Source organism: Ahaetulla prasina, chromosome 1, assembly GCF_028640845.1.
Source record: "Ahaetulla prasina isolate Xishuangbanna chromosome 1, ASM2864084v1, whole genome shotgun sequence".
In the NCBI taxonomy this organism is placed as follows: domain Eukaryota; kingdom Metazoa; phylum Chordata; class Lepidosauria; order Squamata; family Colubridae; genus Ahaetulla; species Ahaetulla prasina.
Window position 1 is genome coordinate 165,238,546 of NC_080539.1, and position 25,899 is coordinate 165,264,444.

Here is a 25,899-nt window from a genome sequence, read left to right on the forward strand (position 1 = left end):
TAGTTTACTCGATTGGTTTGGTTTATTGGTTTGACACTATAACTTGAATTCACATATATGTAAGCTGTTAAGTGATAACAACATAAAACAGATTTTACACACAAACTGCTACTTATATTAGCTATGTGAAGTTACATCAAAAGCACAATCCTAGGATGAAACCAATCTCGAGATGTATGCTCCAATTCTAGGCAGGAAACTTTGAAGCATGTCCAATTATGTTAGTAATTGGTCTAGGAGCTGAAGTACAAACATAAAAAAGTAAAACTATTTACAATGTATGGTTCAAATGTTGCTTTTGCTTATACTGAAGATGTATGAAAAAGTACTAAATTCAATTGCAAGCAAGAACCCAGAAAAATAATACTGGTCAGAAGAGCAAGAGTTGACTTCCTATCAAAATAGGACAGAAAAACAACAACTCAGAGAAAACACAAGATTTATTAAAATCTGGCTATCACTTTTCCTATTCACTACCTAAATATACCAACAAAAAGCATTTCCACTTTAAAAAAAAACCCACACAATTTTGATAAATATTCTCAAAAGTGAAATGAAATAATGCAAGTCCCTTGAACAATAATATCAGTTGGACTTATGTTAGAATGTGGAATGTTGCAGGTAAAAATAGTAACTGTTTATATTTAACTGAATGTGAACCTTGAAAAGTTTAATGGGGATGACATTCTCTCTGCTCTTCAATTGCTGAAACAGCTGTCAGTAGCTCAAGGTTGGATTTGCACAGAAATGAATATCATCCCATTTTTGAGCTAAGATCTGACAATGTATATTTTGCCATAACATTAAACACATCACAGAATTAAACTTCTATTTCACTAAGATCTATGTAGTATAGCATTCCCAATTTTACTGCATTGAGATTAGCAACAAAAATAAAACATTTCTCCTCAAATTGGCATGCTTTCGTTTAAGCCCTTTCGTTTAAGCTTCTATTTTTGGTTTCTGATCTTCAGCCATTTTCTCCATATGTTTCTGTAACACAGAAGAGACTTGAATCAAAATTTGTTAAGTAACAAGGCATGTTTAACTGTAATGTCCAACTCAGCAAAATTACATCTGAAGTAACTTATATATACTACATATTTATTTATTTATTTATTTATTTATTTATTTGACATGACCAAGGCTTAACACTCTGACTTATTTCAATTTAGACTGAACTGAGTTTAAATATTGTATTCATAACCGTTGTGAATTCTTTCTTTTTGGCAGACTTTCACTAAATGCAATATAAAACATACATAGTGGCATCAATCTCTAATTTGATCTCTTTTTTTAAACATATAGGTATGAATTGTATTGTTGGATGTATTGCTCCTCTTTTAGATCATATTGCTTTGCCATTTCAGTGAGTGTTCTACAAGTTTTCCAGAAGTAGAATTCTCCAGATTTCTCATTCCTAGAAAAGTAATTTTTCTACATTCCTAGATGCTATCTATAAAAAAAAATTAATCTCAGAAACTGCATGAAACAGAAAAGGACACCCTGATAAATTTTGCCTCACCTTCAACTTTTGATAGTGTGCAAGGCTGCTGCAATGAACCTTTTTCGCAGAATCTTCGTTAGTATAGAACAAGGAACACAATTTGCAGTAAAATCCAGTTCTGGGGACAACGTAGTTCACACCTAGATATAGAGCACAAATAAGGAAGTTGCAAATTTGACTATTTGAAATGTCAAGATTACAGAATCATAGGGCTGGAAGGAGATATTTGCAATAACGCATTTTTACTGAACAGTTACATTCTGAATCAATGACCTTTTAAAAGCTAAATCTACAGATCTAAATATTTTTATTTATGGTTCTGAAAGTATCCAGCATTTTTGCTTGTGTGTGGGTGTGTGCGCGCACACACACACACACACAGTGTATATTATCCAAAAGAAAACCATTCTTACCAACTGGAACGTTTGGCTGATATGGTCCAATTCTATGTTCATCATGAACAGTCTTAGTTTCTTGCATGGTAGTATTATCTTTTTCATCTGTCATTGTGCTGGTTGTCCCTTCAGATGGTTCCAACTTTAAGTTCTCTGTTTTAGTGCCATTTTCAAATGTCTCATCTTCCTGCTCCATTTCTTCTGTATTTGTTTCAGCTGAATTGTCCTCATTTTTTCCAACCGATTTCATTAGGCCAGCTTTATATTTCTGATCTGCATCTTCCTCATCACCAACTTCATCGAGAGTGACAAAGCCTTTCATGCTTCTTGGAAAACTACCTACATGTCGCTGTTGAAACAACGTATTCCTCTTTTAAAACCAACATGAATCACAATATCATTTGCACACAAAAAAAGAAAAAGAAAAAGAAAAAACCCCACAAAAAGTAACAAGAAAACAAAATGGCATCTTATGTAAAAGGCCCTTTGAAACAATTTAGTTTTTAACATTTTCTAGAAAACCATCAATAAGGGAAAAACAGCCCGATCTCCATCCATAATACCAGGACATCCACAGAAAGGCGTCACCTTCTCACTTCACCATATCCCCCTCCAAAATTATTTCAGAAAGTGAGATTTTAAGTAGTTTTTCTAATCAGTCAGACTTACACTGGTTGAAGTAGATAGTTCTTAAAACATTTAGATATCAAATTATAAACGAGGCAGTTGAAGATGCCAATACAGGTAGTCGTTGACTTACAACTGTACTTTTAGTGACTATTCAAAGTTACGTCACTGAAAAAAGTGACATGACCATTTTTCATACTTATGACCATTGCAGCATCCTCATGCTCATGTGACCAAGATTTAGATGCTTGACAACTGGTTGATATTTATTATGGTTGCAGTGTCCCCAGATCATGTGAACACATTTTGTGATCTTCTAACAAGCAAATATCAATGGGGAAGTTGGATTCACTTAACAAGGTTACTAATTTAACTGCAATGATTCACTTAACAACTGTGGCAAGAAAAGTTGTAAAATGGGGCAAAACTCACGTAACAAATGTCTCACTTAGCAACAAAAATTTTGGGCTCAATTATGGTCCTTTGAGGACTACCTGTACAAGGATTTAAAACTTATCCAGAAAGAAATTAATAACTGATGCGTGCCAGATGGGAAAATATTTTTGGATCAATCCTTTCTTGGCATGAAATTTCCATTTTTAAAATTTTTACTCTCTTCTTAAAAAGAAAGCATTCAAGGTTTATAATTGTCTCAAAAGGATTTTTTTTTTGCTTAAGCTCAGTTCCAAAAACAACCGTTTTGCAAAAATATTATATCAATTTACCCTTTTTCAGATGCTGCAGATGCAAATTCTTTATGTACCATTTTACTGTACTACTTTAAAATTCAGAGGAAGCTACTGGAATATAAACTGACAGCAAACCTACTAGCACTGATGATGTTACCTAGTTTGGGTAATGAGATGTCTGCAAGAAAACCAACAACCAAGGACCCCTCCTTTCAACCCTGAGCTACAAATATTCTCCTTTATCGGTGTCATGCAATAACGGCAACATCCAATGCAGATTTACAGTCAATTGCCAAAGAAGCAAATTGATTGTATGCATACAATTCAAAACTTTTCTTTCTCAAACTCCAATTTAAACATTCTGACTTGCAAAAAACACAGTAAGAAAACTATTCTTGGTTAAAACACAGTATTTTTTTTCTTTTAGTAATATTACCTTTTTGAGTTTTTTCGCAGTTGAAGTAGCTGCAGTATTGTCTTCAGGTTTTGCAGTAGCATCATCTTCGGCTGCCTCCTTTTCTTCAGCAGTTGTGTCAGCCAAGTTAGCAACATCGGTCTCATCTGCTGCTGAGCTGCCACTCTCCAGTAATGCTGCTGCTTCCTCATCATCTACTAGCAATTCATCTTCAGATTCAAGCAGTAAATTTGATTCCTCTTGTTCTCCTTGTCCACCATCTTTTGCATCTACCCTCTCTGACTCCTCTCTCTCATCATCTTTGCCTTCAGTACTGTTGGTTTCAGCTTTCTCAGTATCATCAGTCTTACATTTCTTTTCACTTCCAGAGTCTTTGCTATCTGGAGAGATTCCTCTTTTTCTATATTGTAAGGAAAAGTACATGTATTATCTAAGACATCAGAACATATATTATCTATGACATTTTGTATTTTTAAGCAAATTAATTAATTGAAGGATTTTACCTTGGTTTATCTTTCTTCAACAATTCCATTCCTTTGTTAGGAATCTGAAACAATATTTCAAATTAAGACGTGGAAATAAAACTTTAGGGATTGCAATAGTACAACTATGCTCCACGGTACATAGAAAACCCAGACATTTCAATATATTATCACCAGCAATTCTGAATTAATCTTATTATAACTCTTACAGCCACCTAATCAGGATCTGCAAACTACTAACATAGGCTTTTCCTCTGGAAGGATGGAAGGGATTAGTCTCTTCAAGATTTAGAAAGTGGAATGGGGGAAAAATTTCTGTTCTCAGATTGTTTCCAAACCTGAACACAAGTCTCTCATTCAACTTCAAATATTAGTAATAGCCAATAATCACATTCCTATTTCACTATGCGCATTAAACAGTTATGTCCATCAAACTGTATTATTTACTGAACTCAATTTAAGAACCCAGACTTATGCTAACTCAAGTACTTACTCGTAATATTAATCTCTTGTATTTTTCAGATAAATCGACTTTCACACATCTGCCCTGGAACCAAAGGGCTTTGTTGGAACAGTGCTCCATCATAGCAACAGCATCTTCTCTGGTCTCCATTTCTATAAAAGCCTATAGAAAAAATTATGCAAGAGTTCAATTCACATTTTTTAATGACTGATTTTTTGAGGGAATAAAGCTTGGTTACTTTTTACCATAAATCAATTATAATACCTTATAGAAAAGATAAAGCAGATGGATACATAATTAATTCTGGTGGACAGGTTAGGTTTTCATATACACATGAAGCATGTCAGGGATGAAAAGCTAATTACAACAAAAAGAGGGCAAAAGGTGCTCAACCACTACATACAAGATTTTTAAAAAATTTATATTTCTATTGAAATAACTCTACCTATGAATTCTTATATTAGTGATGCTACTTATTCTTATAGTTGTATAAAATTACCTGACTCTTCATTCTCATCAATATATAATTCTTTATTTTTCCATAGGGCTCAGCTAATTTAAGTACAGCATTGTCAGAATAGCCTGAATGAGGCAAATTACTGAGATGTATCACACGACCAAGCTGTTGCTTTGGGGGCTCAAATTTCTGATCAGACTTTCCTTCTGGTTCCTGAAGAGTTAAGAACATCAATACACAATATTGAATGTTAAGTCTTAACATCAGAAGAGATATAAAATAAAAAAGATTAAACATTAGAAAAGAAATGTGAAATTGAGGTTTACCTTTATTCTTTTATATTTTTGTGATAAATGGACTCTTACAGGTTTGCCAAAAACTAGGGCTGGTGCTGTTGAATAATATTCTACTGCAGCTTGTGCATCTTCAGTGGTAGCCATTTCAATAAATGCCTAAAATAAAACAAAGATAACTTATGGGTTTTTTCCCCAAAAAAGGTGAGCAAGAATAAAAATCAAGAAAAGAATTGTTGTTTTGCTGCTATAAATATACATTAAAGCCTTGGGTCTTCTGGAGAAATCTTTTATTTCAAGTATATAAACTTTTTTAAAAAATGACATGTGGTATCCTTCAGATCTGTCTTTCTTAACATATGCTTCCTTCTCGTAGTTACATATGTTCTTGTCAAACCCTGTATTTCAATTAATTTATATACTGCTTAAGAAACTGATGGCCAATAAAAAGCGTTGCTGTTAAAATATTATCATATAAAAGGACTAATACTTACTTCATTAATTTTGTTCAGTATGAGATGATTTGTGATGATTCCAAACGGTTTAACAAGCTGAAGTAGCTGGTATCTCAGGTTTTTCCCTCTCTGAAAGTCCATGATATGCACGACTCTACTTGTCTCCTGTTAATTGCCAGCCGTAATAACCAACACATTCAGTAAAATGAACACAGAAATGAACTTTCTAATCTTAGTTCAGAAGCAAATTTTAAGCAATTTTGTAACAAGCAAGACAATAAAAACAATGGAACAAAAATGCACAATTACATCCTGCCTTAAATTGAAATGTACACTCACAAATGTTACTCAGTTTGCAAATATATCCTCATAAACCAGCTTTGCAAATGCACTTCTTATTAGTAACTATTGGTTTATGGGCACAGTATCTTGAAGAGACGTAGGATGAGATACCAATTCACCTTGCCCACAAGGTGGGCAAGAGCAGATACATGCAGCTAGGCAAATTAGGCTGGAGTTTCACATGATGAACAGCCTTCCATTGAACATGGTATTGGTAGCCCTTGACTTTACAGCCATTAGTAATGACTCAAATTTATGACTGGTTCTTGTACTTATGACCATCATTGTCCCTGCAGTGATGTGACAATTTAGATGCTTGGCAACCAGCTCACATTTATTACAGAACCACAGGGTCCTGTGGGTATGTAATTGTGATTTGTGATATTACTAGCTTGCTTCCGCCAAGCAAAATCAATAGAAAATAATTTTTTTTAATGTGATTCTCTTAAAGACTGCAATAAAATTGGATCCAGTCATGTGATGACTCTCTTAACAACTGCATCATTTAGTGACCAAAGTTCTGGTCCAGATTGTGATTGTAGATTGAGGACGATCTGTAGTTTTATGTGAAACTTAAACTTGTAAACAAATGGTTTGAAAAGGCATATATAACCCAGATAGTGGATAACCTCTTTCATAAAAAGCAGATACTCATTTCAAGTAAAAGTAATTGTTGAATAAAAACCTTAAATGGAAATGTACATTAATATTACAGAGAACTGAATACTAACCACTCTGCCTTTCTGCATGTGTCTAGGTCCTTGCATGTTTCCATTTCCAGCTATCAATGTAGTGAAAGAGAAAAATATAGTTAATTAGAAAAGAATATTGACTTTGTGACATATAATAATACAGAACTTTAAACAGTTAGAATATATCTGAAATTTTAGCATACCGAAGAAATATAACTCAAAGTAATATCCACTCAATCACACAATTCCATATAGTATTTATGTAATATGATCAAACAGTACTACTACAATTGTCAGGTAACAATGTTATTAGGATGCATATTGAACATCCATTTGACATTCATAGTCAGCTTTTTTAATTTAAAAAGTTCTACTATTGATGATTTGACTTCACGGCATGATTACATCCTGATATATAGTGCTGTCAGAAATTGATTTCTTATTACCTCTTGACCCAACAGGTGGCCCTCCCAGATGGAATGGAGGTGGAGGTGGCCCCAAAATTCCTGGGGCTGGATTTGTTGACTGCAACATAAAGGGATCACCCCTAAAAGACACAAACACATAAGATATTTTTTGTTTTGGAAAATATATAATCTTTCACAACCTCCCATTCCGTTTTGTGTATATATTATAAGAAATCAGATATATGAATAAACAGTAACCCATAAATAATGATTTATTTCCATAGTTTGATATTTGCAGGCAATATTTATTAATATGACTGAATAGTAGCAACACAGATGTCAGATAATAGTGCTATCAAACTTTTTTTTTGAACCTCAGAAAGGTATTTCCAATATGTCCCTAGAACTAGAAATGTAAGAAATAGACTCAAAAATCCAATAGCTTATCAATGTAGGATTCTAAACTATACTAACTGCTTTCACACTTTCAAGTTTGTATGAAAACATCATAATTTACAGTCTCTAATGTGACACTGGACAAACTTAATCAGAGAAATTTCAAGAAGGTGCACATTAGGAAAACATGATTTTTTTAAAATACAAAATTTTAACAACTCTACTTAAATCACTCAATGTCTAATGCAAGTTTCAGACATTGGGAAAAATGAGTTTATGTGCTTGTTTGTGTATGCCTCAATAAAAGCAAAACCCCCCAAAAAACAACAGTGTGTTCTGTCATGAGAAAGCATTAAATATTAAAGGATTTCAGTTAAAACAGAAAAATAAATAGGACAGAAGGGAATGAAGAAAAATGCAACTGATAGATAATTTGGAAATAACGTTTTTCTCCCTTTGATTTCTCGTGCCATTTTTTTAAAACGGGAGAAAGAAAGCTTTACTTACAATCCATGTGCTGTGTCATTATCAGGGTTCCATTCAGGGTATCTGTTAAAAAAAAAAAAGTCAGACGAATCACTCTCTGGAACATAACTGTTGGGGCTAGAAATACAATGCATTGTATTTTGGATCTGAGGCTCAAGATTTTAAATGTATAAATAAGCATAAATTGATCATTACAGTTTCAGAGCCAACACCAATGTTCTCAGTAATTTAAAAATACTAGATTTTGAATTAACAATGCAATGCATTTTTTCTAAAGGCATCTATAAATATTACTTTAAATTCCAGATTCTACTACATGCATATTGAAAGCTTCCATACATTTTAGAAAAGAAAAGTCTTATTTATATCAACAGTAGTTTTTAGGTTGAAATAAAATATTAAGATTTATTTCTTATTATTTTAAGAAATAAATCTTAATATTTATTCAGTGGAGATCGGGGGGTGGGACGGGGACAGAAGTCATAATACTGTGGTCATGCAATTCAGCAAATATGCAGAAGGTTCAGGATCGAACAGTTAAACATATCAAAAATATGTGGTCAAAAAGGCTCCATCAAATATAAAAAGTAGCAACCTTCAAATCTGTGTACAAGCAATCAATTAAAAAAACCCTCTTATTATAATACAATCCAAGATTATATTAAGTTTTACAAGTAAATGCTTCATTTTCAAGCAAAATAGTACAATTATGAAAAAATATATGTTCAAATGCCTACATTTCAAGGAGAAGTTGACAACGTCGACTGTGACTTGCTCCATTGATATGTTGATTCCACTCCTGCAGAAGTACAAAGTTGAGATGATCAGAAACAGCATTTCTAGAATACTATGTAAACACATACAGAAGGTTTTGCCTTTACACCTATGCTATCAAAAAGGTACAGAAACTGACATTCAAACAAAAATCTGTTTTGAGTTTCGTGTACTGCACTGTAATTTATCATAAAACAATTTAAGTTCAAGTGTTTCTAGGAGATGAAACATGCATTTTATGTACCTTTTGTTCATATTCCAATTTCAAGTTATTTCAAGATATTCAACTGGGCCTAGTGCAAAATACTTCTGCACTATGTAAAATACAACAGCAAAGCATTACTAGTTCTGCATCAGCTGTAGCTTGTCATGTAGTATCTTATCTTGGTTGTGAGAGTATTTCTCAAGAGGAGTTTGTATGGAGCATTCAGGACAATACAGTAGCTAGAGATATCGGTAAACATTTTGTTATTTCATTAGAAAAATGTTTACCGTCACTAAGCCATCACTGCGTACACAATAGCTTGTAAGTTTAATATTCTAAGTTTTGTAGAAGAAAAAAAAATACTAAACCAAATTCTAAATGTACATTATATGTACAGCTCTGCTAATCACATCCAGCAACCTGTCTTTCAAGAGGTTGCTGGATGTGAACAATTTGCATCTCAAAATAAGGGGGGGGGGGCGCGCAAAAAAGAGAAAACAGGTTCTGTTTGATCCTGCTTTTTAAATCGTAATTTACCAAAAGTAGCAGTCATCTAAAAGTCAATCCTTCATGATAATGGCCAGTGCACACATTGTCCCAGCCAAGGAACCCAAGATAGGACAAAGACTGTAGTTACATCCCTAAAGTTCAATTATTGGTTTTAATATTAAGAACATTAAACACTAGCTGTTATCTCTATTTAGCTCTAGCTTATTTTTTAAATTTGTTTTAACAACTAATAAAAACAATTCACTTTACAATTTTTCTTCGTATTACTGGCTCCAAAATTAATGTCAGTATAAAAGAAAAAAATAAAACCAAATAGTCCCATTTCACCTTACCTTTGCAGAATAACTATTTTTATTAGTGTTCAATGTTGTCCTCACAACTGGAAAGCTACTATTTTAAAGTAAATTACTGAGCGCTTCCACAAGCACAGAACTGGGACCAACTGCAGAATTATAATCCAGAGAATCTCAACCTTATTTTAATTTAAAAATTGTTTTAGCCAAATGACAAGCCACGGGATATATCAGATCTAAAGGCTAAATCCTGAACTTGAAAAGCATGTCAGAAGCTGCCAATGGCAAACTTCCTCCTTACCGTTACCAAGAAAACTACACGGCTGCACCCATGTAGTCAGAAATAAAAGTACCTTTTGAAAAATACCTTTTGAAATAAGGTGCTCTTCCTAATAGTACCAGTTCCAGCACACAAGTCATAGAATGAACATTTTCACTCACAAACCAGAGGAATCCAAGAAGAGATCTTTCTTGGGTTATTTTTTAAACTGTTCTTGCATTCTTATGCAAATCTTATAAATTACTTTTGCTATATATGGCTAAAAAACGTGAAGATAATTTTTGTATATGATTTTGTAAGAACATCATAACTGATTCCCCCCCCCCTATTTTCCTGATCAGAAATAAAATTAAGTAAACCTGAATAGTTTTAAAGCCTGAGGGATCCTCGATGCTCTCTGAACACTAGTACTAGCACTGATAATGTTACCTAGTCTAGGTAATGAAATGCCTGCAAGAAAACAACCAAGCTGAGAGAGTACCAAGGATCCCTCATTTCAACCCTGATCTACAAATAATTCTCTTATTAGTTTTAAAGCCTCTTTTATACTCTAAAGTAACTGTTATGAATTACACTTACCTTGACCGACTCAAAATATTCAGTATATTAAGTGGAGCTGAATGAATAATTTTAGAACCAAACATTAAGTTTATTTTTATTGTCAAACTATATTACTATGGTTAAAATGGAGTCTAGTATTATTAATCACAAATTATCTTTCAATAAAGTTTTTGCTGGGCTGCTGTAATATTTTTGGATTACATACATTGAGCCAAGAGGTGGGATGCTTCCAAAATCAAATTATCTAAAATTTTGAGCAGATTAATCACTTCTTTCTTATATTTTTACAGGGCAAAGATAGTCTAGTATCTAGTACCCTTAAAATATCAGAACAGAAGGGAAAATTGGTATGGCTAGACTATAAATGCTTGCGAGGTATCCAAGCACAGTAAATATACAATTTAAAAATACTGTCATTAAACTAACACAAAGATGAGATTATCTGGTTAAGGTTACAAAGAAACATTTAACCACCCTGGCGACTGGTTTTAAAATTCATTAATAGTCAGGAAAGGTTGTCCTTCGTAATGGGGAAATATCAATATGCCTTTGATATTTTCTTAATAAAAACATTAGTCAAAACCACAAATTACAGTAAACAACACAGTGAAGTAAGATAATAGATTTTGTATGATACTTTCAATAATTTATTATGTTCCTTGAACAGCTTGTTTCAATCTGAAACTGCACTAGAAATATTTAAGGAGGGGAAAAAAAGGAGACTAGATTTTTTTCTTTCAATTGCATGTGAATTCTATAGGGTTTTTTTTTTAGCTGGGTCTTTTTTCTTACAAGCTATAATGACATCTTTAAATTAAGATGTTTGTTTTAATCAAAACTAAAAGTTTTAAATTTCATCCAATAATTAATAGTTGAAAATGCTGAATGTATAGTCAGCATACTTAATATTCCAAGTAAAGTAACATTTTAATAAATTGAAGGAAGCAAGAGATTCTATTTAGAGCAATACAACAGGATTTTAGTGCAGGAGACAACTTTATAATCACCATTATTATGAACTGTCCTATTGCTAGTGTTTTATGTAACTGATTTTTAAAAACCTGAATTTGAATTGACCTCAATGGTATCTATGCAGGCACATGCCCATTATGGTACTTCCTTATGGGATAAGCAACACTATATAAAGCACACAAAAAAAGAGTGAGATCCCAAGTGTGTCACAGCAGACTGCATACACATTTGGTTGGGATGATGTGCATCCTGCTTCATGGGATACAGCCAATAATGCATTAACTTGCAAGGCAGTAGATCAGAGATCTTGCCTTGCACAAAACAGTATTGTTCAAGTAAAATGGGCTTTGAACTGTGGGCCAAAATGTGTGAAACTGATCAGTCTGCGTCAGCAGAGAAAGCTACATCTGGCACAAGCACAATTAAGGTTGGTAACAACTCCTCTATATTACTAAAACATAATGTGATCTCAGAGGTTTGCAAAGATATTGTATTAAGGTAAGAAAAAAAAGTTTCAGATGTAGAAGAATCAAGTGGAGAATTTTCAGATGAACAGACAATATTTCGAAACGATTTTGCATACACCAAGGTATTTTTTGAAGAGGAAGGACAACAGCGAAGAAAGTGTTAGTAATACCCAAGGAAATCATTTTAAGCACACAATGTGCACTCTTACCTGGATTTCTGACAATATGCTTTGAAAAGAAAAAAACGTAACAACAGTAATAATATTCAGCTTTAGTTTCCCATTGGCAAACTAACAGAGAACCCGTGTGTAAAACAATTAGGAAATATGAATAAGCCACACTTGCTGTTTGGTTTCAGACCTACATTCTAAACGTAAGATGTTTGATCAAAACTTTTTAAAAGATCTATTCTAAACAGACACTGCCAATAAGAACATGATATACTGTACAGCAGTAATCTGTTTACTTTTCTAAAAAGGGATAGATGCAATATGTGTAATAAAAAGTGAGCCTAAAGTATATAAGAAGGTTGTGAAAAGGAAGGAAAAAATGAGAAGTTTCAGCCATAGCATGAAAATAGTTTTTTAAAGTGAATCTTAAAAAGAATGAATTAGTTTAAAAATGCTATCACCCTACAAATTTGTTCCAGGACTTTCCATTAAAGTATTTTCTCAGGCTATGGACAAGAAGAAAAAAACTGAATGTGCAAGGACAGTATCTTAACCAGAGCCAATTAGCAATCAAGACAGATGGGAAGAAATGTTGAATCTAGCCTCTGAATAACTGCAAAACAAAATGAAAAGCTACCCCAAACCAAGTAGAGAGATTATGTAGATGTAAAATATAAGTAGACTAGATGGCCTGGATTTAAGCAATATAGGTGAAACAATATATTAAAGTCCTGGTTTCATGATTTGCTAATGATGCCCCGATATTAAGTGGCTTTGTCACTTAAAATTCTTTTGAGACCTTTGTATAAGTATTTAGAACACAGAAATTGAGGCAAAGAAACAAGCAATAGGGACTACAAAGTAAAGAAAAACAAGCATCTGATGCTGAACTCACCTTATTAGAATGAACAGGCATATCACAGATAGAGCACAGATGGGGATAGCCCTTCGGTAAGAGTCCATGGAAGTCTTCAATATTGCTATCTGGTGGAGCACCTCTTTTTTTCTCAAAGAGAGATCTCTCAGGGACACGACTCAGTCTGTCATACTCACTGTCAAATTTACGATATTTATGCGAAGTTTCGCCATAATAAGAGTCCTCCCTACACCTTTCTCCATCTCTTAGTCTGTCATCTTCATAATCCATTCTGTCATAATATACAGATTCTTGAGAACGACTTCCATGATCATAATCAACCACTCGGTTGAGACTAGAACCACCATCGTCAAAGCTATCTCTTCTAAAATGCCTTTTCTCTTCCCAATCATCCCTAGGAACTCTGTATGGCGGCTCCCGTGCAGCTGCTCTGCCATCTCTACCATAACTCAGTGAAGAACCTTCTTCAGCTCTCCTTCTTTTAAGTTGCAGAAGTATTTGAGGCAAGTTTTCAGGAGTGATCTTGTCCTCAGGATAACGACTCAGTTCATCTAAATCTCTAGTAGACAGACCAAGGCTGGCCAGAATATTAGTGGCCTGCTCTGCATCTCCACGGTGCTGAGAAGACAGAGAGAGTGGGCCTCTACTTCCAATGTTAAATATAGACTGTAAGGCATGGGAAGATGCACTAGCAGAAGACAGTGCACTATGAGATCCTTGTTGATTCAATGAAGAACTCATTCCAAGATTCATTAAGCTAGCAAGGCGTGCAGTACCCTGGTTCATCCTTCCAAGAGATGCTGGCACATTTAAAGATTGGGTAGCAGCAGCAAGAAGGCCTATTCCTGCAGAGAGGTCACGTCCATGACCTTGGGAATCCCTATTTAGAGATGCCTGGTGGAATGACTTGGACATTGCTGAACTATAAGCTTGTCTATTATGAATCAAACTTTAGAGATGTCTGAAAAGAAAGCTCACTCTAGAAAGCTAGGCAAACGTCACTTCAATAATTTTACGCCAAGAAAGGGATCAATAATGATCGTAGATCTTCTTCAAGCTGAGAAACACCAAACAAGTCTGTAGAAAAACAAGCAGTTTTAGTCATAAAATCCTTTATGCAGATGCAGTTTTAAAATGTATGCATCATGTTGATCTAAAAACAATTTAAGATCTTGCCTGGATTTCCCTATGTAACCTCAAAAATTGGATCATTAATCTTCTGATAAGAAATTGAATCCCCTCCCCCCCAAATAAGCACCAAATTTTGCCAGTAAATATACTTATTTTCAAGCATTCATATTTACATTGCAGGGTGCATACATCTTAACTGCTTTAGATTCCAGGAAAAGACCACAATATACCAGCCATGGAACCAAGAAAAATAATTCACATTTGTTAAAAATATTAAGAATAGCTGACTACTTAATGAACCTTAATGAGACCAAGTAATTTTTGTTCAAAATTTGAGTAACTGATTTGAGAATTTTGAAAGAATATTAGGTTTTGGGAGCACCAAAGACAGTCTCAAACATAAATTAATAGCCTATGCTACATAAACTCAAATCAGGCTCAGACTTCACCGATACCCGATTGAGACCAAAGTTTTGTTTGAAGAAGAGAAATTCTCTGCACTATGCTAATAAACCTAACTGTTGAAGGATATGCAGTTATCTTCTAGAACTCCATAATACATAGCTAGTACTTTGCATTTAGTAGGCTTTTATTTATGCTGTTGTTCCTATACCAACAGTAAGTATCAAAAAGCCCATTGGTTTCAACAATGTCTTTTGAAGATGATTTCATGAGAATTTTCTAAAGTATCTCAAAATGCTAATTTTATGAATTCCCCTAAAACAACTAAGGCCACATTGTACTTCAAACACTTTTGAAAATCTCACTTAACTCTAAAACTGTAACACCCATTCTTGCTAGAAAACAATAGTCTGAGGAAGGCCAGAAACAGAGTGGAGGATAATGGCATTTCAAGTGAACATATTTTGCAATTATTGTCTCATTTAGCAAGAAAAGAATACATTTGGCAAATACTTACAAAGTGTACAAAACATTTACCAAGTTTTATTGGTAAGCGAATAGATATTTAATGTAACCAACAAATTTTGATAGTAACACCTACTGTAGCAAGTTGCTAAGTCATATAAATACAATTATATGACATGCAAAGAAGTATTACATGGACTACTTAAAAATATAGCATTAAAATGCTGCTGGAAGCAATTGTTTATTGTTGGATAAAACAGATGTAGGGTACAATAGGTATCTATTGTAAAAAGATGTTTTACTAATACACAGTTATTTTTTGTTAAGGTAAATGGATGTGGGGAATAAATTGAAAAGTACTAATATTACTATAATACAGAAGAATAGTCAAAAATATTGCAAGCAGAGAGATGTCGATGGACATAGAAAAGAAGGAATGGACAAATGTCAAGTGACAAATATAATCTATGACACTTGACTGAACATAAGAATTCCTAAACAAAATAAAAGTTTTAACCAGTCATGTACAATGTTGGAATCGCATACTAAGTAATATTGACCACAGTTTAGGAATAAGACTTATTTAAAATATTTGAAAAAATATTTTAAAGTTTAACCACTTGCTTAGGGCAAATGAATTGCTCTCAGATTAGCAGGTGCCAAAAGCCTAGCAGATGAGTCTAGCCTTTTTAAAGACCAGTAGAAAGCCTGGTGATCTTTTTTCAGTGCATGTATGGACTATGTAGCTAGAAACTTCCTAGCAGCATCAGAGGAACTGCTCATCTTTCCAGCTACGTCTACAATGTAAAGGTTAATGGAATGTTTACTCTTTAATAGTCATTTGAGTTAATTTTTCTGACTCCATCTGACATCTTGTCACTGACAAAGATAGTAAGTAGCATTAATTGATCTGAGTTCCTAATTCTTAAATAGTCAAAGAGAGGAGATTGGTGATGAGAAAAGTCTCTATACAGATATTTCTAGTAGTCTGCTAATGCAATTTCCTAAGGAGTCTTGACGTTAGAGGAACAGGTACTACGATGTAGCATAAGAAGGTTGACTCAAATTAAGACCTAATAGTACAGTGAACTGCTAAACTTTTGCATTCGGAGCAAATTTTTTCTTGTTTTGGATTAAAGGGCATAGTAATCAAGAAAAGTATCTACTTTTATTAATTTTGTTTCTTTTTTTTAGTAGTGATCAAAAGTTAAGCACAAATTTAAACTATTGATGGTAAGAGAATACAGGGATGAAATCTTTAAACACAAATGCATAGTATAAGCAATTTTTGGTTGAAAAATAGGTTTCAGTTTAACTCAATGATCATCTTTTTAGAAAAGACCTTTACTATTTGTGTGTTTCAAGAGTTCAAGATAAATATCTTTTGAATTGATTTTTTTTTTAAAAAATCCATTAATTTTATAAGGTTGATTATATTACTTAAAACACACATATAACTACACCACTGTTTTTAGTCAATTTTTGAAGGATTTGGACAATTGTCAGATCCAGGAGCATCTGAAGAGTACCTCCTGACAGAGTTGGGCTGCCCAGCAGATGGTTTCACTGCATAGCCTGGTTTCCACACAAGCTGCAACTGCCCAGGCTTATATGAAATCGATGTAAACCTACAAAGAAAAAAGGAGATTATCAGAGAAGTCTTAAAAATGGAATACTCAAAGGGGATACCCCAGTAAGTTGGTGAGGGAGAAAAATGACAATAGCAACATTCCACAAATTGGGATAATTTTACTTCTCTATGGTTCCACTGTTTTTATTTGTCATCTTTTATTATGATTGTAGGGTGAAACAGTATGAGGAACTGGAAAAAAAGTAGGATATGTAAAGTAGTCTCCATAAAAGGTTGTAAGAATTATACTGATTTAAGTCTTAAAATATGATGAGGCATATAAAGAAACTAAAAGTCAATATGCCAAGTTTAAGAATTATTTTACCATTGCAAATTAAGATTCAGAATATTTTCCATTTTGCCTCAAGTAGAAACCGGAGTGAAAATAGAGAAATAGGATTTTCTACCTGTAAGATATAGCCCTGTATATTATTAGATATTTCTAAAGGCCTATTTAGAAACAAACAAAACCGTATTACTGGCCATTTACGAGGGCCTGAGATAAAAAGTCAGCACAGAAAATGGAAAGAAATTGTATTTTTCTGTGAGCAGAAGTTATTCCACTCATGTAAGTGGGAGAAGCAATTATTCTCTCCCTAACTCCCTAGAGTTCCCCCAACTTAGCAGAACATGAGGCATAATGGGTAACGGTAAAGAAAGTTTCATAATACACACAGAGATGTTCATTCATGTAATGTTGAACTTCAACCAAAGATTTGAGAAGAATAATTGTCAAAGAAGAATAATTTATGGAAATATGGGAGCAATTATTGAAGAATAGGCTATTTGATTTAAACAATAAAAATGATATTGCCTGGTATAGAAATTTATGTGTACTGCATTCAAGATTTTTTTTAGTGTTGCTTATCAAGTGTTTTTTAGTGTTGCTTATCAAGGTTAACTAAATAAAATCAGACAAATAGATACTTCAGTTTTGAAAGAAATTTCCCATTTTAGTGGTTCTCAATCTTTTCTTCACCACAGATCCCCTTTAAATACCTTTTGTGGCCATGGACCACCAAGATCTAATGCAAGACTTAAATCACAATATTTCTTTAAGCCTTTGTGGACCACTTATGATGACATCACAGCCCCCCCAGGGCTCTGCGGACCAGATTGAAAACCATTGCCTTATTCAAGTCAAGCATATAAAAACTATGTCCAAAGAGAAGTTAGCAGGAAAAGTAATAGTGTTACCAAGTTCAGTTGTGCAATGTGAATGGAAAACACTCTTTGCATCCTACTACTGCAGATGCTTTAGAGCCAAGATTGACATGGATTAGTGGTATAATCCCTATTGGATTTCCATAATCATTCCAGGATTTCAGATCCACATCTAGCTATCTATAAGCTTTTTATATAAACTATAGGGTAGTCCTCAATTTACCCTAATTGGGACTGAAATTACAGATGCTGAGCAAAGCAATTAAGATATTATGCCACTCTTCACTTAATCACCACAATCCCTGCACTTCCAGTTATGGTTGTTAAGTATACAGTTAAGTGAAAGAGCTGCCTATGGAGGATTTCAGCCAAACTCCCTCCCCCCAAACATCAGAGGGAGTCCTCTTGGCAGGTATTAGCAATTTCCAACCTTCCCTGCCAGCTTCCCTGTTGACTTTCTTGGGAAGTTGGTAGAGAAGATTGCAAATGGCAATCATATGATCTCAGGGCACTCAGCAACTGGTTTAATGAGAGCTAGTTTGATCTACTGGTTAAAGCATTAAGCTATCTCAAGAGTGAGTTCAAATCCCGCCTTCACCATAAAAGCCAGCTGGGTGACCATGGGCCAGTCACTCTCTGTGCCCAATTCACCTTACAGGGTTGCTTGTTGTGGGGAAAACAGCGGGAGGAAGGAAGGTGTGTGTTGGATATATTTGCTGCGTTGAATTATTTGTAAAAATAAGAAGTCCCACGGCAAGATGGGCAGCAATAAATTTAGCAAATAAATTGGTTGTCAGTGAAAACAAGCTGCCAACATGTGTGCCAAGCACCCAGATCATGATGACGGAACCGTGAGCGTGCACACATAATGTTTTGTAATGGGCAGGAGGTAAAGCACCTTTTCTGAGGTCATAATAATTTTGGGCTATCGTTGAATGGTCATAACTCAAGGCCTACCTATAATATATTTAATTCAACATTTTTAAAATTCTATAATTCCAGGAATAGCCCAAATAGTTATAGATTATTTAAAATGAAATAAGATAGCATTTAGATATTAGGTGTTATTTACTATAGTGCTAGTAATATAAACCAAACATTTCACATACTATATAGATCTCTTACATGGTAGGTAAAATGAGGACCCAGATTGTTGGGGGCAATAAAAGTTGACTTTGTATATAATATACAAATGGATGAAGACTAACACAATGTAAGCCGCCCTGAGTCTTCGGAGAAGGGCGGGATATAAATTCAAATTTAAAAAAAAAATCAACACAGGTCCAGTTTCACTTATAAGATTATTTATAAAAGAAGCATTTACAATTGTACAATAAATTTTTCTTTGAAAAGAACTGATATTCTCTTGAACAGCGATTCCAAGAAAATGAGCAAAAATGAGCCATGTTTTCCAAGGAAGACAAATCATCTTTATGGAGCTGCATAGCCACTACCTCATGTTTTAAAGCACCTTTTTAGATTCAGTTCCAAACCACTGCACAGCCCTACAATGTATGCAAATCTCTTTAGCAGAGGTGACCTCTGGAATGGAATACATGCACAAACCAGTCACTGAAGAAGCAATGCCGTCAGTTGGATTTCTGCAGCATATAGCAAAACTAGATAAACCAAGGAACAGGACTTCTCAATTACCGGTCAATCCAAATAATGAATGTCTAGTGATATATTCCATAATCTGCCAAGAGGCAGGCTGCAGAATATTTACACTTTATATTCTAAAATACAAGCTTCATGAAATAACATTGATAATCCAAATACAAGCACCAAAGTGGGTTTTTTCTTCAAAAATCCTTTGAGAAGTAGTTGGCAGTAAAAGCTTTAGATTGGATGAACCATTCAATAGCAAGAAATTGTTTATTGGCCTTCCTATGCCAGTCTCCATTTCACATCATGGTTTATTACAGTCAAAGACCAGAGCCCTTTCTTGTCAGTAACTTGAAATGGAGAAATGAGAGTCCAACTTCTCCAAACTAAATGAAACAACTTTCAGTTGTAAACTACAAGATAATGCCTTAGCTACAAAGCACTTCATAGACGACAGAAGAGGAAACAAATCCAAAAAGATGCAATAATTTAAAACAGTGGTAGTCAACCTGGTCCCTACCGCCCACTAGTGGGCGTTCCAGCTTTCATGGTGGGCGGTAGGGATTTTGTCCGATACTGAAGCACTTTCCTTTTTTAAATTTAGTTGACTTTTAAAAAAAATTTCATAGCATTATTTAAAAACATTTTCATTAGATTTTCATAAAATTCCGTGACAACTTAATTTTCTGAAAATATACTATTTGTATCACCCGCGCATAAGTTTAGTTCACGTTACCTAAGTGAAACTAAATGGCACTATAGTGCAACCACAAACAAAAGAGCCTCGTCTCAGAATAGCTTGCGCAACTCCCCCCCCACACCCAGCTGTAACAGACAAGCAGAGCTGGTAGCCGGCGCCCCTCCAAACCCAATCCATGATGCGCGAGAGGCATGCACAAATGACAATACACGGCGCGTTACTGTGTAACTGGTGGGCACTTAGAAAATTTTACTACTAACAGAGATACAAAAGTGGGCGGTAGGTATAAAAAGATTGACTACCCCTGATTTAAAAGGACAATCAAAATTGAAGAAATTAGAAGAGAAAGCTAGTGTTCGCACAAATGAGAATAGAAAAGGGCATAAACTTACAAAATCAAACAAAAAGCTATCCAATTAACACCTTTTGATGATTATATGGGGGAAGACATGACGAGCGATAAGAATATTTTCAAAAATATTTGATGAACCATTACAAATGTGTTAAAAAGGAATAAGAAAAGTAAGGGAAGATCAGTTGCATTCTTGTGTTTGCGGTGAATATACAAATAGTCATGTTGAACTGAACTTTTAAATAGGAGAAATTAAACTAAAATAAAATGTAACTGATGAATTAAAACTAACTACTGAATCCAAAAATCTACCCAATTCTTTGAATATCTGCATATGCTACTGCAGATTCAGAAAACGTAACTTATTCCCCAACTTGGTAACTGTATTCAACAACTAGAAAATGTGCATTTTTTCAAATTTTAACAATGGATCCAGGCAAAGTATGAGAAGAACGTTATAAGTAGTTACAGATCAGTTAAAATTACATAGCAGAGGTGTTAGTGATGAAATATTACAGAAACATCAAGAATATACTGCAGAAAGAGCTTTCAATAAAATGGGGCTTCTCTAAGAATAGGTCATTTTTCAAGCTTTATTTTTGTAAGGAATGTAAACGAAGCTAAATCATCAACTTATGATGGAAATTCTGGTCCCAATTATGATCATAAGTTGTTGCAATTGTAAGTCAGTCAACTTTACCATTTTTTACAGCAGTAATTAACCAAATAACCATGATTAAGCGAACCATACAGTCATCAAGCAAGTCCAGCTTCCCTAATGGAGTTTTTGCTGGAAATTGGCAAAAGTTGGCAAATTGCAATCACAATTGACACAGTGATGAACTTGTCGTAAGTGTGAATGTTGCCAAGTGCTCCAGTTGTAATCACATGGTCAAGAATGATGTTATAAGCATGAATACAGGTTGTAAGTCATTTTATAAGGCCATCGTAACTTTGAACTGTCATTAAAATAAAAGGTCATAAGTTGAAGACTGCCTATGATCATGGCAAATAGGTTCAAGAAACCTATATGCCATTATTTATTTAAAACTCTTTCAAAGTAGCTTTATGAAAAATTCATGAAGAAATATTTTATCACATCTTTCCACTATCTGATAACTGGTTAAAGATTAGGAAATAAGAGTAGAATTAAAGGGATACTTTTCACAAAGGGAAGAAACTGGATTTCCTTAATATGTAACTTACTTCTATGATGGAATTGGGCATGGGTTAGTCAGATTTCCTGATTATTCAAGAAAAAGGAAAGAAGGGATTGAGAAAAGCAGCAAAATAAGCTGTCTAAAGTTGGTGAATGGGCTTTAAGATGGGAACTGCAATTTAACATAAATGTAAAGGATTCCACATTGGAATCAGAACCCCAAGTGTACTTTAATAGGATCTGAATGAATAATGACTAATCAAGAAAAATACGAGTGTTATGGTAGATGTAGCATGCTCACAAAACATCAATTGTTATGTAGCTAATGTAGAATAAGTGAATTTCATCTTACAGAACTTTAGAAAGTAGAGTGACATCAGTCATAATATAAAAATTGTCTTATATAAATCTAACAGTGGTCATGACACTCTTGGAGTATTGGTTACATTCCCATGATCAGGCTAAGCCATAACCTAGATGTGTGCATTAAAAACCATACTTTACAACTTAGCACAATGCATAAACCCAGATACTGTGTAGAACTCTGTTCACTGTATCTCAAAAAAATTATTATAGCAGCAAAAAAACTGACTGAATGATAGCAATTCTATTACAAGAAGCAATTATAGAAATTTGGATCCTTAAGTATTACTGTACTTCCTTTCTCATTTAATTAGAATTGAGCCACTCCTGAAACTACTGTAAATGCAGAAAAATTCAACAAATGGAAGGTTATAAGTGACTACTGCAATATAGTACAGTACCTTGTGAACCATAGGTGCTAAAGACAGCTGAATAAATAGGCCATTGATTTCCTGCACTTGAGCTTCTAAGTTGCATCTACCGTATATACTCGAGTATAAGCCGAGTTTTTCAGCACGTTTTTTGTGCTGAAAAACGTCCCCTCGGCTTATACTCGAGTATATACGGCTTATACTCGAGTTTTTTTTTTCTTCTTTTTTTCACATTATAAACTTGGCGGGCTTTTGCATTAGCGCGGGGAAGCCCTGCCGGTGCAGTGAGAGGGCGGGGCGGGGGAGCCGCCAGCCTTCTCGGCTGAGGGAGGGAGGGTTTCCCCGACCGGTAGCTGCCTCATTTCCCACCCTCGGCTTATACTCGAGTCCCCAGTTTACCCCAGTTTTTTGGGGTAAAATTGGGGACCTCGGCTTATACTCGGATCGGCTTATATTCGAGTATATACGGTAAGTAACTATATGAAAAATGTTAAGACAAGACTGATTTGATCAATTATTTTGAGCAAATTTTCTAATATTTTAATCTTAAAAAGCAGCCTTTATTAGACATGAGTATGAATTTAAACTAAGAATTTCTAAGATCCAAGTGCAATATCCCAGGGTTCAGACTTGAGAAACTAGGTTATTGATAATATATTTTCCTTCATCTAAACTTGTTTCTTATCCTTATAACAGCTATGTTTCATAAGAGTTTAGTCAAGGAATTTGAAAAAAAAAATAGCTAGGCAATCCTGCATTAACATTCAACTCCAAGTATTTATATTACTATATCGCAGTGATGGTGGCATGCAGATCCGTCTTTGTGGGTATGCATCGCCAGCTGCTCTCTTCTGGGTTCCAGCACGTGCTCCAGTTTCCGCACTCTGTGCTGAAAAGGTTAGCCATCACTGCTATATAGGTATTCATGGGTCATTTATATGAAGAGCTGAATTTTTTTTAAAAAAAAGTATACCAACTATTTATGTCATTAGATATAATTTCAGGAATGAACATAACTGGAGAATAAATCCAAATATCTACCAACAGTGAATTATATTACCTCAAGGCTTCCAGTCTAGGGAGAAAAGTAGAGATAAGCCTACAATTACAGCAAAATAAAGTTTGCAAGCATTCATTATTCAATTCTAAGTTCATTAAACTATTCATCAATTTAATTCAGAAATTAAACATTTCTGAAACAATGTTATAGATTAATATGGCTATACTGAGAGACAGACTTTGCCCCATTAATTTGGGACAACACAAAGTTTTGCAGGCAAGATTCCCAATTCAAATGTTCCACCTCTGATACTGTGACATGTGTTGAACAAAAAAAGTTTGCTACCATATAAATTAACCATTCCTGATGAACATTCTAATTCTATTATTTAAACATTTGACTTTTGCATAATTTTAGAGAAAGTACCATGGAAAACATGGTTGTTACTCATCCCAATATACCTCCAATATCAAATCTTGATGAATGTAGGCTTGCAATACCATTGTTTGCGTTTGATGAACTAATCAAGGGCCTTCGATCAGCATGAGGCTTGTAGAATTAGCACCTTAACTCTGGAATCTTGAAAGAATAGGGACTCACCCTCCCTACAACTAAGTCTTAAGATTCAAGTTGTGTTTAAAAACTTCAAACTCGCAGTTGTGTTTCATATACATAAATCATCACCCCCAAAATATATCGATCAAGAGCAACTTTCCACCTTAGCGCGGGGGGGGGGGGGAGAGTAAGTTTTCTATGTAAAAAAAAAAAAATCACCCTCCTTTTGCATTCAAATCGATCAAATCCAACCTTCTCAGTAGCAGACGACAAATATACGATTTATGGTCTTAAAATGGCGATCAGTAAAGTTGGGTTCAAATTTTGCAGTTACGACTGAAAAATATGCGTTACACCAATAACGCCTATAGTTCAAAGGAGTAAAACATTATTAAATATTCAATTTATTTGGTAATCAGCATCCCTGAATGCAAACGAACTTTACTTCTGAGCAAACATACACAGACCTTATTTGATCTTCGGCAGAACGAAAAGCATTAAGGAACACTATCTTCGCCCAGGAACGAAGATAAAGATACAAATCAGTTAACTACTCCAAGAGAAGGCGGCCTACGTAACAAAGAACAAAAAGGTCGTATAAACCTCGACTCAAAAACGTTTCTTTAGCTTCCGAGATCCGCGCATGCGCACGACCACACCTCAGGCTTCGGCGCCGGGGCCTATTTTTCTGAGGGCGCGAACGATCACTTTCCGGCGGGGAGGGCTTCTTTTTCTTCTTCCCTCCACGCATGCGCACGAGCACGGTAGCGCAGCACGCGCCCCTCCTCCCTTCCAAGTTGCCAACGGTTCAGGCCAAACGGCGCAGCAAAGGAAGCCTTTGCGGCCTAACAAGAATCGATACCACCCAGTTATACCACTCCTACCTCAGCAAGAAAAGGAGTCGTTCGCTTATTTTGCCATCGCTAACGCAAATAAAACCTGGAGGGAAAAAAGACCGAGGGGGGGAAAAAAAATCCCAAAACGAAGCTGCGTAGGTCTCACTCCCACACCGCTCGCATTGGACCGCTAATCTAACCAACGCATGCGCCGTCTGGCCGCAGGACCTCGAATGGGGTTCTCGCGAGAGAACGCGCTCGTTGTGTTGCCCAGCATCTATCGCGAGAACCTGGGCATTGATTTTTTTTCCCCCCCTTAAAGTCTTTTTGTGTGTTTTTTCCCGCCGAGCTAAAGAGGAAGTTTTCTCTACTGGCACTAAAACCATTTTCCTCCCCCCTTCAAATTAGCATCGGGTAGATGAATGCAATAAGCCTGCGTTTACAAAAATAAGCTAAACTTAAATATGATTGAAACTCAGTGCCCTGTGAAAATCCAATAATACACAGTTCACTTATGTTCAATTATCAATCCAGATAATTGGCTTAATTTAAGTCCACATAGCCAAGAAGTCAGTGGCAGTAGCCATGATCAATCCTAAGTATTCTATGGCTTTACACTTTCACACCAATTTAAAAAATGTACTTTGTTCATATGATGTTGCTTTAATGTGTGATTTCAACCCAACTATTGCAGATTATGAACTAGTTTTTTATTATTTTTATTTATTATGTAGTTTATTCAGTTGTGTCTCATTTCTGGAGACTGTCTTGTCAAGTTTTTTTCACAAAATTTTTCATAATTTGTCTGCCTCCTCTGGCCTTAGAGAAAGTGACTAACCCAAAGTCATCAGGCTGTGTATCAAAGGCACGACTAGAACTCAATCTCCCTATTTCTAGCCTGATGCCTTAACTACATCAAAGTGACTCTTTATAAATTCAGTTTTTAGTGCT

At 34.8% G+C, this 25,899-nt stretch overlaps 1 protein-coding gene across 6 annotated transcripts; it reads right to left on the reverse strand.

Annotated features, from left to right (window-relative positions):
- Window positions 1-3: 3 nt before the first annotated feature.
- MATR3 (matrin 3) lies at window positions 4-25,155 on the reverse strand. 6 transcript variants are annotated; one of them, XM_058180291.1, is made up of 17 exons: window positions 24,997-25,154; window positions 24,580-24,682; window positions 16,743-16,841; window positions 13,234-14,292; window positions 8,844-8,905; window positions 8,128-8,169; window positions 7,264-7,364; window positions 6,857-6,906; window positions 5,823-5,948; window positions 5,362-5,487; window positions 5,078-5,248; window positions 4,609-4,740; window positions 4,137-4,180; window positions 3,655-4,033; window positions 1,921-2,251; window positions 1,526-1,647; window positions 4-993 (listed from the first exon to the last, which is right to left on the reverse strand). In XM_058180291.1, exons 4-17 carry the CDS (start codon window positions 14,128-14,130, stop codon window positions 943-945), a joined length of 2,634 nt encoding a protein of 877 aa, XP_058036274.1. In that variant the 5' UTR covers window positions 14,131-14,292; window positions 16,743-16,841; window positions 24,580-24,682; window positions 24,997-25,154; the 3' UTR covers window positions 4-942. The 6 variants fall into 6 exon arrangements, with proteins under 6 accessions (XP_058036274.1, XP_058036268.1, XP_058036292.1 ...); XM_058180285.1 differs by lacking the exon at window positions 24,580-24,682 and having other exon boundaries at window positions 24,997-25,155; XM_058180309.1 differs by lacking the exon at window positions 16,743-16,841.
- Window positions 25,156-25,899: the final 744 nt, after the last annotated feature.

What these genes read in the sequence shown, in the direction of transcription:
- MATR3 (XM_058180300.1), bottom strand. Translation starts at nt 14,130, where the DNA reads ATGTCCAAGTCATTCCACCAGGCATCTCTAAATAGGGATTCCCAAGGT. An exon ending in TGCCTGTTCATTCTAATAAG is followed by an intron (nt 8,906 to 13,233) that starts GTGAGTTCAGCA and finishes GTACTTCTGCAG; the next exon opens with GAGTGGAATCAACATATCAA. An exon ending in TGTCAACTTCTCCTTGAAAT is followed by an intron (nt 8,170 to 8,843) that starts GTAGGCATTTGA and finishes TTTTTTTAACAG; the next exon opens with ATACCCTGAATGGAACCCTG.